The sequence below is a fragment of the Euleptes europaea genome, chromosome 1 (genome assembly GCF_029931775.1).
Source record: "Euleptes europaea isolate rEulEur1 chromosome 1, rEulEur1.hap1, whole genome shotgun sequence".
NCBI lineage: Eukaryota > Metazoa > Chordata > Lepidosauria > Squamata > Sphaerodactylidae > Euleptes > Euleptes europaea.
In genome coordinates, this window is record NC_079312.1 from 135,231,479 (window position 1) to 135,247,136 (window position 15,658).

At 43.5% G+C, this 15,658-nt stretch overlaps 1 protein-coding gene across 3 annotated transcripts in view; it reads left to right on the forward strand.

The window, feature by feature from the left end:
* The window catches only part of RPTOR (regulatory associated protein of MTOR complex 1), a 494,290-nt gene that overhangs the window by 359,727 nt on the left and 118,905 nt on the right, over window positions 1-15,658 (forward strand). For all 3 annotated transcript variants that reach the window (XM_056867014.1, XM_056867015.1, XM_056867017.1), the window contains exons 12-13: window positions 2,099-2,182; window positions 3,179-3,289. In XM_056867014.1, the coding sequence (XP_056722992.1) occupies window positions 2,099-2,182; window positions 3,179-3,289 (195 nt within the window). The remainder of the gene's footprint in view (window positions 1-2,098; window positions 2,183-3,178; window positions 3,290-15,658) is intronic.

Sequence of the window (15,658 nt, forward strand, 5' to 3'; positions counted from 1 at the left end):
GGGGCAGCCTCCTGCAGCCGCAGGAAGGCTGCCCCGGCCCCCCCGGGCTGCGCCGCCGCCGGACCCTCGCCGCTGGAGAGCCTTTCAGGTAAGCCTGCGGGGGGGGAGGGGTTATAAGCCGACCCTCGGCTTATACGCGGGTGCCTAATTTTTCCCCATTTTTGGGGAGAAATTAGGCATCTCGGCTTATACGCGGGTCGGCTTATACATGGGTATATACGGTAGTAATTTTCAACATCTCATTTTGTCTCATTACCCAGTGTTTGTTTTTGAGATAGCAGATTGCTGTCTCATATCAAATTATGTTGTAGTCTGATGTCCTAGAAGGTAACCAGCACGAAAATAAATCAACCCTCTTATGCCCTGAGTCCATGCCCTAGACTAGACTGTTGAGCAGTACTGGTAAGAGATCCATTTGCTCCTTAATGCACTTCTTATTTTATTTTATATTTCTAGGCCTACAGTTGGTTTTAATATATGAGATGAGAATAATAATTTCAGGGGATAGGGATGTGAGGCAGAAAAAAAGTCAATAGTAAATAAAGTGTAAGAACAGTCTGGCAAAAAATTAGAGGGACAACTCCAGTTATTCAGGATGGAAATGCAATTGATTTATAACCATGGATCACACATCACAGTGCAAAAATTTTATTCTATTAAAATTATTAGAAGAGAGATAGCGCACAGCCTGAAGACATTTCACACCTAGCTAAATGTGATCCCATAGAGCTACCATTTCATTAACATAGTTGGACATGGCTTTAATGAGTTTGTAGTAAATGACTAATGTGTGGCATCTTCCTGCATTCCTTTAAGCATCCATTCGCCAAGGGAAGCAAAAGCTGATTACTGCTTCCAAGTATTTCTTGCTGTTCTTTATATTTTTGGACGGGAGATTTAATTCTCACCTTAATCTCTCCACTTCCTCCTCCCCTGGCCATCATACTACCAGTCTTTTCATTGGTGTCATCTAAACAGTCGTGTATCAAAGCACCTCATCTCTGTAACTGAAAAGCATATGGTATTGCAAACTGCTCCCTTCTAATGAGTGATGATCCCTCATTCAGTATGCACAGGCCACCATACTGCCATCTTAGGGGAGGGCACAGTAAAAATGAAAATGGGTTGATTATGACTGTCTTGGTTTTGCCTATAAGATAGTGACTCTGACATGCGGTGATTAATGGGTGCCAGTATTCCAGTGCTGCTGTTATTTCCTGGGTTTTCTTTCTGCCTGTCCCTATTAATTCCTCCATAGCACCAAACAGACACCTGTATATTGGGGGTATTGCCAGATGGTGATGGTGGAGGTGGGTATAGGAGGCTGGCTCACCACCAGTGGAGTGGCATTTTTTAGTATCTGGCTGCTGATTGGGCAGTTGCCTGTGTTCAGACTATAATATTATTCTCCCCCTCTCTGGGAGACTTTCTTCATCCTTCCCCATTCACCCCAGAAGGTGACCCAAGTTAGCAAGAGAGCTGGCCTGACTTGAATAGTGGACATTAGTTAAAAACTGATTTTGTGTTTCAATAGCAAGTATAGGTTCAAAGGAGTAGTCCGTTGTTTTGAGGCCCAGATCCCGCCTGTGTCTTGTATTCGGTTAGTGGTCTTGGACCAGCTATTTGTCTCCACTTTAGTCGGTTTGCATGTGACCAGCCAAATGCCTCTAGGAAGCCTGCAAGTCAGGCATGACAGCAGCGTCCTCTGTTGTTTGCCTTCAGCACCTGGTGTTCAGAGAAAGAGCAGGATATGTGCAGTCTCCTCCCGGGCTTTGTGTCATGTTCCCCAACTCTAATATGGGTAAATGTTTTCTCTAGGAAAATCTTCTACATGCTCCCTTCTTTCATTATATCATGTGTGATTTGACCTGTAGTCCATGGCTTGGCTCACATTTTTGAAGTATCCTCTCTGCATGTAGAATTTTCCTGCTTTCTGGCTGTGAAAAAATTGTAGTCTGGATTATATACCTCAAACCTCTGAACTGAAAAGACATTTTAATGCTTGAATATCATCATTCTCCATTTCCCATTCTTGTGATATGTGCTTTGTAGTTGATACTCTGCCCTAATAGTTTTTTTCCCCTATGTTTTTTTGCAGGTGCTCTTGAGCCAGGTGCATCGACTACGAGCTCTTGATTTGCTGGGCCGGTTTTTGGATCTGGGTCCCTGGGCTGTTAGCTTGGTGAGTATATATTGTGGACATCTCTTTGGAAAAAGGAAGTTTCTCTCTGTACAATCAGCATGTATGAGTGATGAACTTATACATGCAGGATGTGGAAAAGAGTTTCTCATGAGTTTGTGGCAGTGGCTGCTATCTGTCAGCAGTCGGATGACCCTAAGGTCATCATAAATCAGGCTGCCAGAGCTTCAGCAGGCTGTAGAAGTTAATAGGAATCCTTTTTATATGTGCTTCACAGTAGCTGAAGACTGCAGTCCCCATCCTTGCTTGGTGTTTCCAATTCTGTCTGAAGCTGAGTGCAGACATAATAAGAAAGGTGATATGAATGCTCAGATATCTTCCTAAGGCATGTTGGATTTATTGAACAAGGTGCTTGGGTAAAATGAGAATAAGAAACTAGATCAACTCCAAGTTGTAGCAAATTTTACCCAGACTTCATTCATGGTCCATAAGACCATGAGTCACCTTAGAGGAGAAGGGCCTTGTGTTTAAAACTGTTTCAGAGTTTGAACTATTTGTGGCTGAGTGCACATGCAATTGAGGGTCACCATTTATTTTTAAGATGAAAAGTTCAAACAAATTAAAATGAGAAGAAGCAAAGAATGGAACACTATTTCAATTTAAAATTTATTGCAGGTTTCTTGCGAAATGCTTAATGACTGATTTTGGCAACTTGTTTGTGAGAGCTAGAGGTCCCAAATCAGGAGTGTAAAAGATAGCAGAGCATTATAAGCATCCCAAGTAAAAATTGATACTAGTAAGCAGTGATTTTGGCCAAGCCAAATATGTTTGAAAGTACCAGGTAACATCTCGGTGTAAAATCAGTCTGCACTGAATATGCAGCACTCATCCCTAGCATTGCTATTGCGATAGCTAGTCATGTCAGGCATTCTTCATGATATAGAAGGATGGGGATGGAGGGGGATCACATGTCCGGCTGTTCACCTCACACCCTACACATTCAAAGGTTATATTCTGGTCTCAATTTTCTTCCCTCAGGCTTTGTCTGTTGGCATTTTCCCCTATGTATTAAAGCTCCTCCAGAGTTCTGCTCGAGAACTGAGACCTCTTCTTGTGTTCATCTGGGCCAAAATCCTTGCAGTGGACAGTGTGAGTAAACATATTAATATGGTGTCTTAACCGTCAAGGCCTGTCGCCTTTGATCTTGCAGGACAACTTCCAGTCCTTATGGCTTAAGGCAGTTTACAACAAAATACAAAGGCTGGGCTTCTCTCCACTTTCCTTGTTGTCTCAGGGTAAAGATCAGGCAATATGCCTTTTGAAGCAAAGGGTGAATGACATAGAATGTCGGGCAGATCTCGGGAGATCACCGCTTTTCCTGTCCCCTGTACATAGTCTCCCCCACAGCATATCTTTCCCAATTAGAACTTATCAATCATAGGAAAGCTTTCACCCTCACTAGGTGCCAGGTCCTACCATCAGCAGTATTGGAGGGAAGATATAAGAAGGTCCTTATAGCAGAAAAGCTTTGCCCTTGTGGGTCAGGGGATATAAAAACTTCAGAACATTTCTTGATCCACTGTTCATTCTACCAAGAAGTCTGCACAAGGGTTCTTTCCCCTTTGCTTAACACTTTTCCTGACCAACCAGATGAGTTTCTGGCTAAGAAGCTCCTAAATGATGAAAAATCACAGTTTACACTCTTGACTGCCAAATTCTGCACTGCATCTATTAAAATATGTTGTACCCTGACAGGATAAGAGTAACAGAAATACTTTATTACTCAAAATATTAAGGGGGTCACACCAAGTTATACAGTGTTTATATAAATTTTATTCGTACATGTAATATGTAATTTTTAAGCTTAGATTATTTGTAGTAACAGTAGTAGCTGTGGTTCAATTATTATCTGTTGTGGCTGTTGTTGTTTTTTGCTGGTCAGTGACCTTATTAATAAATTATATTAATATGGTTGGGACGTCTCCTATGTCTTGTTATGATTGTGTGAGATAGCTTGTTTGTACATGGTGAGAGGGAGAAGCTTGCACAAGGTGCCTGAACTGCGTCTATGATCAAGTTGGAGTTTCATTGCAGGTCTTGCAGAATCAAGCCCAGACATCTGTCTGCTAGGTCTATGTTTGCCTCAGCCTCTCTTTCTTCCCCTTTTTCATTGCCTTTCTTTTCCTGTCTCACACTCTCATTTTATGAAGCCTACTCGTACCTGTCAATTTAAACCTTTTACAGAAAGCAGGGTGGCAAATAACAGTTTCTGTGATGAACTGTCAGTATTTAGACTGAATAATCAAGGGTGTCGGAGGCTGCCTGACAACAGATTCAGACTCTGATGGAGACCAGATCCAGGGACAATGTCCTCCTTCCCCACCCACACTGACAGAGAAAACAGCTGATGACGATGTATTGCCAAGACATACCTTAAAGTCACCGGCTACAGAGCAGCCAAAAGAAGACCAGACGCCGGCCGTCCCAGGAACATCAAAGAAGTTGCCCAGGGAGCCAGGAGACCATGAGGAACAGATGTCTCCTGGGACTCGTCGAAGGAAAATGGGCCGGGTCCTGGCAGAACAACGCCGGTGTTCAGCCAGGTTGGAACAACAAAGAAGGAACCGGGACAGCCATGAAGATAGTGAGTCTTTACAGAAGCTGCCTCCCCCAGACAGCTGCAAGTATTTAGGAGGGCTGAGTCAGCAGAAGCTGTGGAAGCAATGCGTGGTGAATCTGCGGCACTCCACTCTGACTGACGCTGTATCGACTTGGACTGCTTTCTCGACCCTGAATTCTTCTGGACTCCCTGCCTGACCTTGGACCGGCCCGACCTTGACACTGCCTTTCGCTCTGACGGATTGCCTTTCACCCTGACTGACCTTGGACTGTTACTGGACTGTGTCTATTACTCCCACTCCCAATTAATACAGCTGCCTGCTGTAGAAGCCTCGGCTTCAGAAACCCCAGCCTGTTGCCCTGCCTGCTGCAGGCCTCTTCAGAGCACCGTGCTGCTACAGGAGCACCCCGCCCTAGTGGGCCAGCACAAAGGGATAGTTTTCTATCACATTGTCTTCTATGCTGATGTGAAATCCTCTGTGATGGCGACACCAGTCCTTTATACATATTTTTTGCACAAAATATCTAGTATCTTATAGTTGCTCTCAAAAAGCATACAAAAAGCACTTTCCCTTTATTTCTCACTCATACCAAACTCCACCTTCAAAGGAGAAACTTGAGGTTTAAGGTCTTTATTGGGCCACTCAGTTTAATAGGAAAGTACTTCATAATACAGGCTTAATTTTTCCATGCTGGGATTTGTTCCTTAAAGGCACATGCAGGACATCAAGGGTATTACAATATTGTTATTTTATTTTCAGTCCCTGTCCTAATCATTCCTAACATGGAATTTTCTTTTCATCGTTGCCATACGCTGAGTCAGCATTTGCATTGAGCTTATCTATTCAGAGCAAAGAGACCCCAAGGTTTCTTTCCTTCTCAGTATCCACTCAATTGGTTCTTTTTCTTTTCTTTTTCTTTTTCTTTTCTTTTTTTTTCTTTTCTTTTTCTTTTCTTTTGGAGGCCTGACATTATGAGTATTGGAGTTGACTAAGTATTTTTATTGCATTTTTGGATGGGTGGTTTTTAGCAGGAAGAGGGAGCTGTGATCAGGAACTGATATTCTTTCCGACTGATTATCTAGAGTTATGTTTAGTATTATTAAATATATTTGGGATAATGTTTTAAAGTGATTTTTGGCTGCAAAGAAAATAAAAAGTAATCCTCAGATTCTTATGGGGGGAAAAGATGTATTTTTGATATGTGTTCTTGTTCGGCTGGAGAGTCAAGCCTAAGTATAATTTGAAGTAAGAATACATTCACTGAATCTGGCACACAACACTGTAGAGTTCCATGCCAGTGAAATTGTTATCCAGGATAAAGGATGCATTCACTGTTTTAAAATAATTCTAGATACAGCCTTGAAGAATAGACTGTTGAACCACAAGCTTGAGTAAGCGACTGGTGTAAATCCCTTACGTGTAACTTTGTATATTATATTTTGTAGGAGTGGTATTCAGCAGTGACACTGGGATTCTAAAACAGAAAGCCCTGTCTACCTTACTGCATGCTTTTATTGCTATTAGATATCTAGGACACAGAAACATTTGTGCTTTTATGTTATGAGTTTTGCTGGCCCCTGGTATTGGTTTATGGATGTGAAAATCAGTGGGTGGATGTGGGAGTATATTGCACAAGTAACCATGTGTGTGTAGTTGCAAACTTCCCTGCCTATTAATGATGCACTATAACCGTTCAATCCTGAGTGGGGGGGGTGTTCCACAGTGGCTGGAGGTGGCAGAGCTGCACCACCTCAAGAGCGGCTCGCTGCCAGCGTAGCAAGCTGAAAAATGTTTTTAAAAGTGTTTTTAAAGCCCCATGGAACTCTCCTTAGAGTTCCCCTGGGCACGCCCCCAGGACACTGGTGCAGGGAGATATACTAGGGAAATGCAGGCGGAAGGTCACGCCAGCATCCAAGAGCTGTGCTGCCCTAAGCTGCTCTGTGCCGGCCTCCGGGCCAGTTTGCACAGCGCAAGTGGCACGGACCCCGGCTTAGGGGTCACGCCGGCTCCTATGGGCATTTGGCCCCCCACCTTTAGGAATGGGCTGCCCGGGAATAATGCCAGACATTTCCTTTGTCAATTCCTGGGTTGAGAACAAACCTGTGGTTGTAGGGAAATGTAGTATAAAAAGCATAGATACAGCATTTATGCTAATGGTAGAACGCTAAAATACAATACAGGGTAGACTTCCCTAACTGTCTCTCAGAGCATTTAAAAAGCATGAAATGTAGTACTGAAAGGAGATATGGGAGTAGGAGAGGAGGGGAAAGGATGCAGTCCCGAGTGTGGAAAATTGAAGGCAGTCATCCCTAAGGCTTGGGTTCTGATGGGTGTGTTTTTTGCCTGGCTATGGCTTTCCAGGACTAGTTTGTAAGATTTATGTCAGGGAGTGATGACTGCAGGGGAAAGCCCTGGAAATGTAAGCAAAAGTATTATCCCAGCTGTTGTAGGCAATCAGAAGAAGCTGTTGTTCATTGTGTTGACTGAAAGATAGATGGGGTGATTAATTGTTCAGCTACAGTGAATCACATCTGTTGAAATGTGCAGCAGGAGAAAAAGTGAGAGAGTACAAGATATGTGAGTTTTTAGCAGTAGTAGGTTGTTAAATAGAACTGTCAGACCGAAGCAATGTTGCACAGCATGTGTTTATTTTCAAATATTTGTTGTTCTGGGTCCAGCCAGCAGTCTTGAAAACACCTGAGGCCGCAGTGTTGCTGAAACTAACAGTTAGACATACACAGAAACCTGGTTGGGGGGCCATAGGGAATGTAAGAATGGGGTATAAGTATAATAAACTTTGTTTGGGGGGAAAAGGTAACTCTAGTTCAGACATTTCATTGGCTGTGATTCAGTTACGGCTGTCTTTCATGTTCTCCCTAATGCATGTACTGTGATGTAACTTCATTAGCAGGAGTGCTGATCTCTGAATCATGGTACGTATCATTGTTTACTCAGTGGTTTCAAATGGTTGGACCAGTGAGGACTCAAAACAGTGTATGTACTCATCCTTTCTGATAGCTTCTCTCTTATACGCTTCCGACAGAAGAATCTGCTGCATTTTATTACTTTGTCTGCAGGATGAACAAAGAATCGGAAGATCAGAGAGAGGAGTGGGAGGATAGCACAAGTATGCATTTTTACTCACAAACCATGTACTGTATTGGAAAACTTGGTTTCAGGGAGTCTTCAGTTAGTAGGCCTTTCAATAAAACATTTTTTTTTGCCATACAGACTGAACAAGTTGGCAAGAGTTGTCTCGTTAAACAACGCTAGATATGCCTGCTTCGTGTGGATGTTTTTCAATCCTTGTAAACATATCTATGACTTAAAGATATTTGGTATAATCCTGTCATTTGGCAAGGCAGTACTCACAGATGATTTTTTTTAGCTTTCAAAGTTTCTTGACTAGCACCCATCTCAGCACACAGAGTGGTGGCAGCAGTGGCAGAGAGTCAGTAAAGGCCACAGGTTCAGTGTTTTTGAAACTTTGGGGAAATTATGGCAATGTGCTTGGCAAAGCTTAAGCAGGCCTGTGATGCTGGGCTTCATCTCCAGGTAATGTTCAGCCAGTGTCAGTCCAGTGAATCACCCTGGAGCAGCTAGCTAGGAAGGCACTTAATGAAAAGTTTTGTAGGGACTTTTGCTGTTACAGGATTTACACAGAATGTACATGAACCCTGAAAAATCTGTAGGTGGATAAGAGGTTTAGAGATATTCCCATGAGAGTTGAAAATAATGATGACATATAAAAAGCCATTGTAAAGGGAGGTTAGGTCAAGTAATCAGCATATAGTAACATAATGTACAGATTTTGTTGGGAATGCTTATTAAAATTCCCAGTAATATTCACTTCACTCAGTCTGTAAATAACCTAGATGTTGAGTCCAGTAGCATCTTATAAACCAACAAGATTTTCAGGGTATTAGCTCTTGAGAATCAAAGTTCCCTTTATGAAATTGCCATAATCTCTCCAAATATTTATATCCTGCCTTTCCTCTTGGTTCAAGATGGCTTACAAAAATAGTTAAAACATCCTCCAGCTAAAACCAAAAGTAAAATAACAAGCCCCAAATCCCTCTTCCCTCCCCCCTTAAAAGATGCCTGCTATTCAAACTACCTCAAAAGTCCTGGCAAACAGGCAGGCCCTGCAGCACCTCGTGAAGATCTCCAAGGAGGGGCCCCCTCTTACCTCTTCAGGGAGTCCATTCCACAGAGCTGGAGCCATGATGGAAAAGGCCTGGGTTCTGGTCAATGCCAAACAGGCCATCTTTAAGGTGTAACCAGACTCAAATCTAGCTCTTCTACTGCAGACCAGCCCCCCCGAAACTGTAAATAATCTAGTGAGACATCTGAAAACGCTCAGTAACTAGGCACTGGGATAAATTATAGTGTTTTTGCGTATTACTATTGCATTGCTTTGGAGGTGGAATGGGAGACAGGGATTGCCAGGTATACAGTGGGCAACCAGAATGTTAGGGTAGTTGGTGGAAACTAAACAGGGCACCAGTTCTCCTTGTTTAAAAAAAGGAAAAGGAAAAATCCTCTTTATGGTCATTGATAATTATGCAAAAGGAAAAGAGCTGCAGCAAACACTGAAGACACAGGCACAGCAAAAATGTATGTTAAGGTATATATGGCTTCTCCTTCCGTTACAGATGAATAAGACAGACAACTTGTCTATATTTAAAGGAGAAGCCATGCTTGTCTGATTTTTAAAAATACCCGAGGAAGACTCAAGATACATCAGGAATTTGTATTACATGTTTTGGACAACAAACAAAAAGGAATTTTTATACTAAAAACAGTTTTAATTACTCCTTTTTTTAGCTGTACCATTGATAACATTAACAACGATCTTTATCAACGGGTACTGGAATTAATGTTAATTATACCTTAGAACTGTGGCAGCCTCATTGATAATCGACCCCCACAAGCTAGTGTTAATTTATACTCCGCATGACAACGGTACCAGTGGGACTCTCATTGTAAGCTAAGAGGGAAACAGACACATTAGTAAGGCAATGATTGTTCAGTATTTAAGTATATATACAATGCACATTTTAAAAGTGGACTTTCCAAAGAAAAGACTGTGACTCTTTAAATGGCATATTTAAGTGCCACATAAATAATCTGCTGCTAGTATTTGTAAGGAACAGTGGGATCTTGTACCCAATAAAAAAATGTTCCAGACATAGTTGTTTGGTTTTTTAGACAGACACACACAATTGTACTCTTAAACTATTCCTCATATTTGTATCCCAACATCACAATATATATTTGCTTGCTGAATTAAATGGATATTATGCACATTAACGATAGCCCATCAGGGCCAGATAAGGTATTTTGTCACAACAAACAAGATGCAACTTTACTGCATGCATCTCCCCACTCTTTCTGTTACTATCTAAAGAGCACAACATGAGTTCATGGAAAATAACCAGGAGTTCATCTGCGTAGCTTCTATGCAGTCCCACATTGGGACTTCGCAGGCGCAGGCCAGCCACGGATAAGATTTGTCAGCTTCTAGCAAAATCTAAGAGAGTGCTCCCCCTCCCCTTGGGGCATGCAATCTTCTCGCCCCTCGGTCACATGACCCAAGGGGGAGGGAGCAGTCTTCCCTCCAGTTCTCTTTCTGCCGCCACAGAGAGAGAACGTGTTAGCTTTGTCTCTAGCCATGGAGCCCAAGAAATCTCCACTTTTCAAGAAATGTACCTCCTGTGGTACCAAGATGGCGAAGAATGATCCTCACCTTGAATATCTCCTTTGTTTGGGGGAAGGCCATATTCCTGCAACTTGTAAAAGTTGCTCCAAACTCACCAACAAGGCCTTGAGGGTTCGGTCGACTCGCCTGCTCTCTCATCTTTATAAGGAGTCTCTTCGTCCACGAGGTCAATCTGCTGAGCCTGGTCCTTCGACCGGTAAGCCTCAATCCGAACCGGGTCCCCCAACAAAAAAATCCAAGTGGGGTGGCCCTTCTAAGAAGCCCTCATCGGTCGTTGTTCGTCTGGCGAAGTTTATTGCTCCGGGTTCGCAAAATGGCCGCGGCCGTGGCTCTTCGCGCCATGCGTCCCTCTCCAGATCGCCTCAGCGCCGATCACCTTCGCGTTCGCCGAAGTCTCTTCAATGCCGATCACCCTCAGCTTCTCCTCGACTCCGATCTCAAACCAAAGCGTCTCACCCATCGGCATCGCTCGCCTCCAAAGTAGCTGCGCAGCAGCCCATTACCATCGAGGATTCGCCTCCTCATTCCCTGGCTACCCCCTCGGTTCCGTGTCCGAGCAGGGCCCAGGAAGACTCAGCTGAGTTCAAACAGCACCTCCTTCACCTCTACAAAGATGTGCCTCCTGTGCTTACAAAGTCCCCACGGCCTGATAATAAAGGGCCTCGGGCAGAACCAGCAGAGCTCCAGGTCGGTGCCGATCAACCACCCCCTCCTGTGAGCGCTCAACAAGACTCCCAGCAGTCTGTCAAAAAGAACCAAGTGGAGTCTCCAAAAGGTTTGTCCCATCTCGAACCTGGCCAACGGCCTTGGCATCGATCGACTTCTCGACGCCACTCTCGAACTCCGGCCTTGTCCAGATCCAGTCGGCGTCGGTCAAATTCGCGCTGTCGCCGCCCTACCCGTCAGAGCCGATCCTCTTCTCGACGTCGATCCGATCATCGGAGTCGATCCTCTTCTCGCAGACACCGGTCATCCTCTCGTCGGAGCCGTTCTTCTCGTCGGAGCCGATCTCGTCGTCGGAGCCGTTCCTCTCGTCTGAGCCGTTCCTCTCGTCGGAGCCGATCCTATCATTGGAGCTGATCCATTCGTCGGCGCCGATCTACCTCTCGTCACTCCCAATCTCATCGGTCTTCATCCAGACAGTCTTCTTCCGGTCATAGCAGTTCATCCCGCTCACATACTCCAGCCGTTCAACAACACCATTCATCATCTAAACTGTCAATCACCGGACATAGCCGTTCACTTCATTCACATGGTCCAGATGTTCAACCTTGCCGTTCATCATCCAAACAGCCAACCACCAGACACGGTGGGTCATGTGACCGAGGGGCGAGAAGATTGCATGCCCCAAGGGGAGGGGGAGCACTCTCTTAGATTTTGCTAGAAGCTGACAAATCTTATTTGTGGCTGGCCTGCGCCTGCGCAGTCCCAATGTGGGACTGCATAGAAGATCCACCAGATGAACAACAGTTACAGGTAAGTGAAACTGTTTTTTCCTGGGATATCATTTCCCTTTAGTTTCTTTAACATTAAATATATGATACTTATTAATTCACTGCAAGGCATCGTAACTCCATGGGAGAATTAATTTAATGTACTTTTTGCTCTCCTTCCTTGTGGCTCAGATAATTATAGTACAGATAATGGCTGAAATAAAATTTAACAGTAGATTTAAGTGTATTAAGCAGGACTACGTTACAGCTACTGTGAATGGTCACTGTGCTTATCTTGTACTTTTGAGTTTTGCAGTAAATGTGACAAGGTCTACCTCTTGTATTTCATGGCCTTTTTAACCCTGCAATTTACAGTGTTTCCTCACTGTATCCATTTGTGCAGCTGTATCTGCAGACTGAGGATCAACTTCATACTTCTGATGAACTAGGCTCTAGCTATGAATGAATAAATAAATAAAATAAATACTGTTACTATATAAGGTAAAGCAAAATTCCATTTTGGTTTTGTTACCAAAAAAACCTACCATGGCTACCCCTCTGGAATTTGTCTCTGGAATTAATTCGTTCATTTGTGGCCAGACTTCATTGTGGCTTAGCGCAGGAATTTTCAGCTTTCATTGCTGTATGCAAGAAGTGGTCTCTCTGAGTAGGCCTTTCCCTCACCTCACCAATGAATGACTGCAGATTTCTGCCTCCCCACACACTTAAAGGTAGAAGATCAGGCTGCCTCTGGGCAGAGACTTAAAGAAAGGATTTTGAAGTATAAAGGGTCAGTCCGTAACTCCTTCCTCAGAAAAAGCTTCACTCCTAATTCTTTCCCCACCCCATTTCCCAGCTTACATCCACATAAAAACAAAGCTATATGTTTTTAAAAGCAACTACTGGTTCTGTGGGAAATAGCAGTTTTCTTTATAAAATGTTGCTTTTGATGCTTTCTCAATAAATTAAAGTGAATATAAAAAGCCATTTCCTTCGCCAATACTCTTTTTCTATTTCCTACCCTCTGACTGACTTTTTCAGTCTGAGTTGGGCTGGAATTGGAAGGAGCCAATAGCAAAGGGATCTGACTTGCATTTAACCTTGAAGCTTCTGTGAGTTCGGGGATGGAGGGGGGGTCTCAACAAATTAATACAAGAATATTCATAGAAATTTGCAAGAGAAACAATTCTAAGGGGAGGAGGCAGAGGAGTTGTGCCAGTATAATCTTGATGACTTCAGATGAAAAGGACTATATATGTAATGTGGAATTCTAGTTACTTGAGAGACTCTTGTCTTCTTTAGTCATTCCATTCTGGAGTCCTCCACAACCTCCCAGATAGACAGCTCCTAATGGGGGGGGGGATGAAGGCAGGAGCCAGAATACTCTGGCCTGCCTAGCATGGTGCCCTGTTGCCATGGTACCCTATTTGGTCCCCTGTTCTGCTTGTGCAGATAAAGCAGACCTGGAACCCATCCTCATCTACCCAACTACTGCCGTTTCTTTTTCTTCTTCTTCTTCTTCTTTTTGCAACATATTCTTCACATACTCACATTTTTGCGGCAGCATACTCACATGTGTCATATCCTTGAAGGAGAGAGATGCTGTAGTGATACTGTACATGAAATATTTTTCACAGGCATCATGTTGAGGGTACAAATTAAAATTTATGTATGAAGCATATCTGCCACTACAGAGTCTGATTCGTTCCGTTGTCAGACTGTTATGAGAATCTGATAGAAAAAGTAGCCAGTTGCTGTACAGTTAACTGACCAGTACTTTAATTGGCAGCAGTGTTAAAAAGAGCCCCGAATTAGCAGCAGGCCCATTCCCCACAAAAAAAAAAACTAGCCTCCTCATGTAACGTCAGTACCTGTCTCCTGCAATGCAGCTGCCTGCAGATAGCAACTTTAGTCACTTCAGCAATGAAATATTCTCTTGCATCTATGTTTTTTCAGCCTATTTATTTAACAGTTAGACCCACCAACCCTGTACTCTATATTCCTGATTAAAAATGCATCACTATCCCCCTCCCGTACCACACCCTGCACTTTGACATGTAGCATCTTGCAGAATCTATTGCTGCAAGGAGAGTTCAAAGTGAAATCATCTTCCTGCTCTTCTCTCCTCCCTACCAATTGTCACTTTTGTCTTGTATATAAATATATGTATATATTCATTCATCCCCTTTTCTGGCCTTAATATGTCATACCCAAAGCCTAAGCTTCAGTACTAGTACAGGGTGTCTCAAAAAGAGGTTGCCGATGAGGATTATTAGCATTAAGAAGAAGGCTGCTTGATTCTCATTTAATTGGCACCCCATGTGAAAATGTGGGGGAAGCTAATTTTCAAAAGGAATTCTTTTCTATCAGTAGAGTACATCTGTGCCCCATCCTTATTACTGGACACAAGCAAATGCACTTCATTATGATGGGGGGTGCACATAGGGAGGGAGGGCTTATATATTCCCTGGTATTGCTGGGGTGGATCAGTCCTTATTTTTAGGAAATGTGTCCTCTTGGGTCACATGATATTTAATCACCAAGGAGGCTGTGCATGTTTCTCCATACCAGCCCCGCCTATGTAGTAGATTGCATGATGTACTACATAGGAGTGCCTCTTTCTCTCTCCCCTCCCCTATCTTAGTTAGGGGTCTAGAGAGCCATTTTCAGTCCCACTTGAGGGTACAAGGCACAAGTTCAGTAACCATTTTTTCCTTCTTTGTCTCCACCCCCTTTCAGGAGGCAATGACAGTGAATCAGTTGTGTGGATTGGTGGCCTGGCCCTTTGTAGTTTTTTTCTACAGGCTTACCACTGCAGCCAGGGCCGGTGCTACTATTAGGCGAACTAGGCGGTCGCCTAGGGGGCAGACCTCAGAGGGGCACAGAACTGGCCTAAGGGGCACCATTTTAAACAGATTAGTTTCTTGGGGAAAATGCAACTGACAATTTATATTTTTTAATTTTAAGATAAGTAGTGCTTATGGAATATAATTAATTATAACATCTTATTAAAAGTTTTGTGCTTTTATTTTTTTCTACAAGACGTCTGTTTTTGAAAATTGGTTAGCAGTGGGGGAGGCACAAGTAGCTAGCCTTGCCTAGGGCGCAAAAATGACTGGCACCGACCCTGACTGCAGCTCTCAAAAACGTTGGGCAAATTGCTTTGAGGCTGGCAGTTCTCCTCTTTAACCCTGACTTTGGTAATGTGTGAGGGACTGAAAGCAGCAGAGTGAGGAGAAAAGACGTCCCTGTATTTGAGGGCTGATGCATGTAACTAAGTAGCATCACAGATACTGCTAGTAATTGCTCTTTGCCACATGGCTACTGCACATGGCAGGCCTTTTGCACATGGTTCAGTTGACTTTTTGAATGCAGCTGTTTCCTCTGGCCATTGTAACATAGTGGTAAAATGAGCTACTGGTGATGTGAAGAAAATGTTGGCTCTGTGTAGGAAGGTGTTTGCTGCAAATACCTTGTTGTGGAGCAACCACCGTGTGGAGCAGTTTAAAATGGCCTCTGTGCATTGGACAAGAGATTGGACAAGCCAGTCTCGGTTTCATCCCATGTACTCTGTTCAACTTAGCTTCAGCTCATTGAAGCAAAAAAGATTGTGCCATGCTGATGAGATGCAGAAATGTGGAGATTGGAGGCAGATTACTCTTGGGTAGTTGTTTCACTCTTGGGTAGTTGCTTCAAAGAGGAAAAAAGGCAGCAGGAAAAGAGGAAGACCCAACAAGAGATG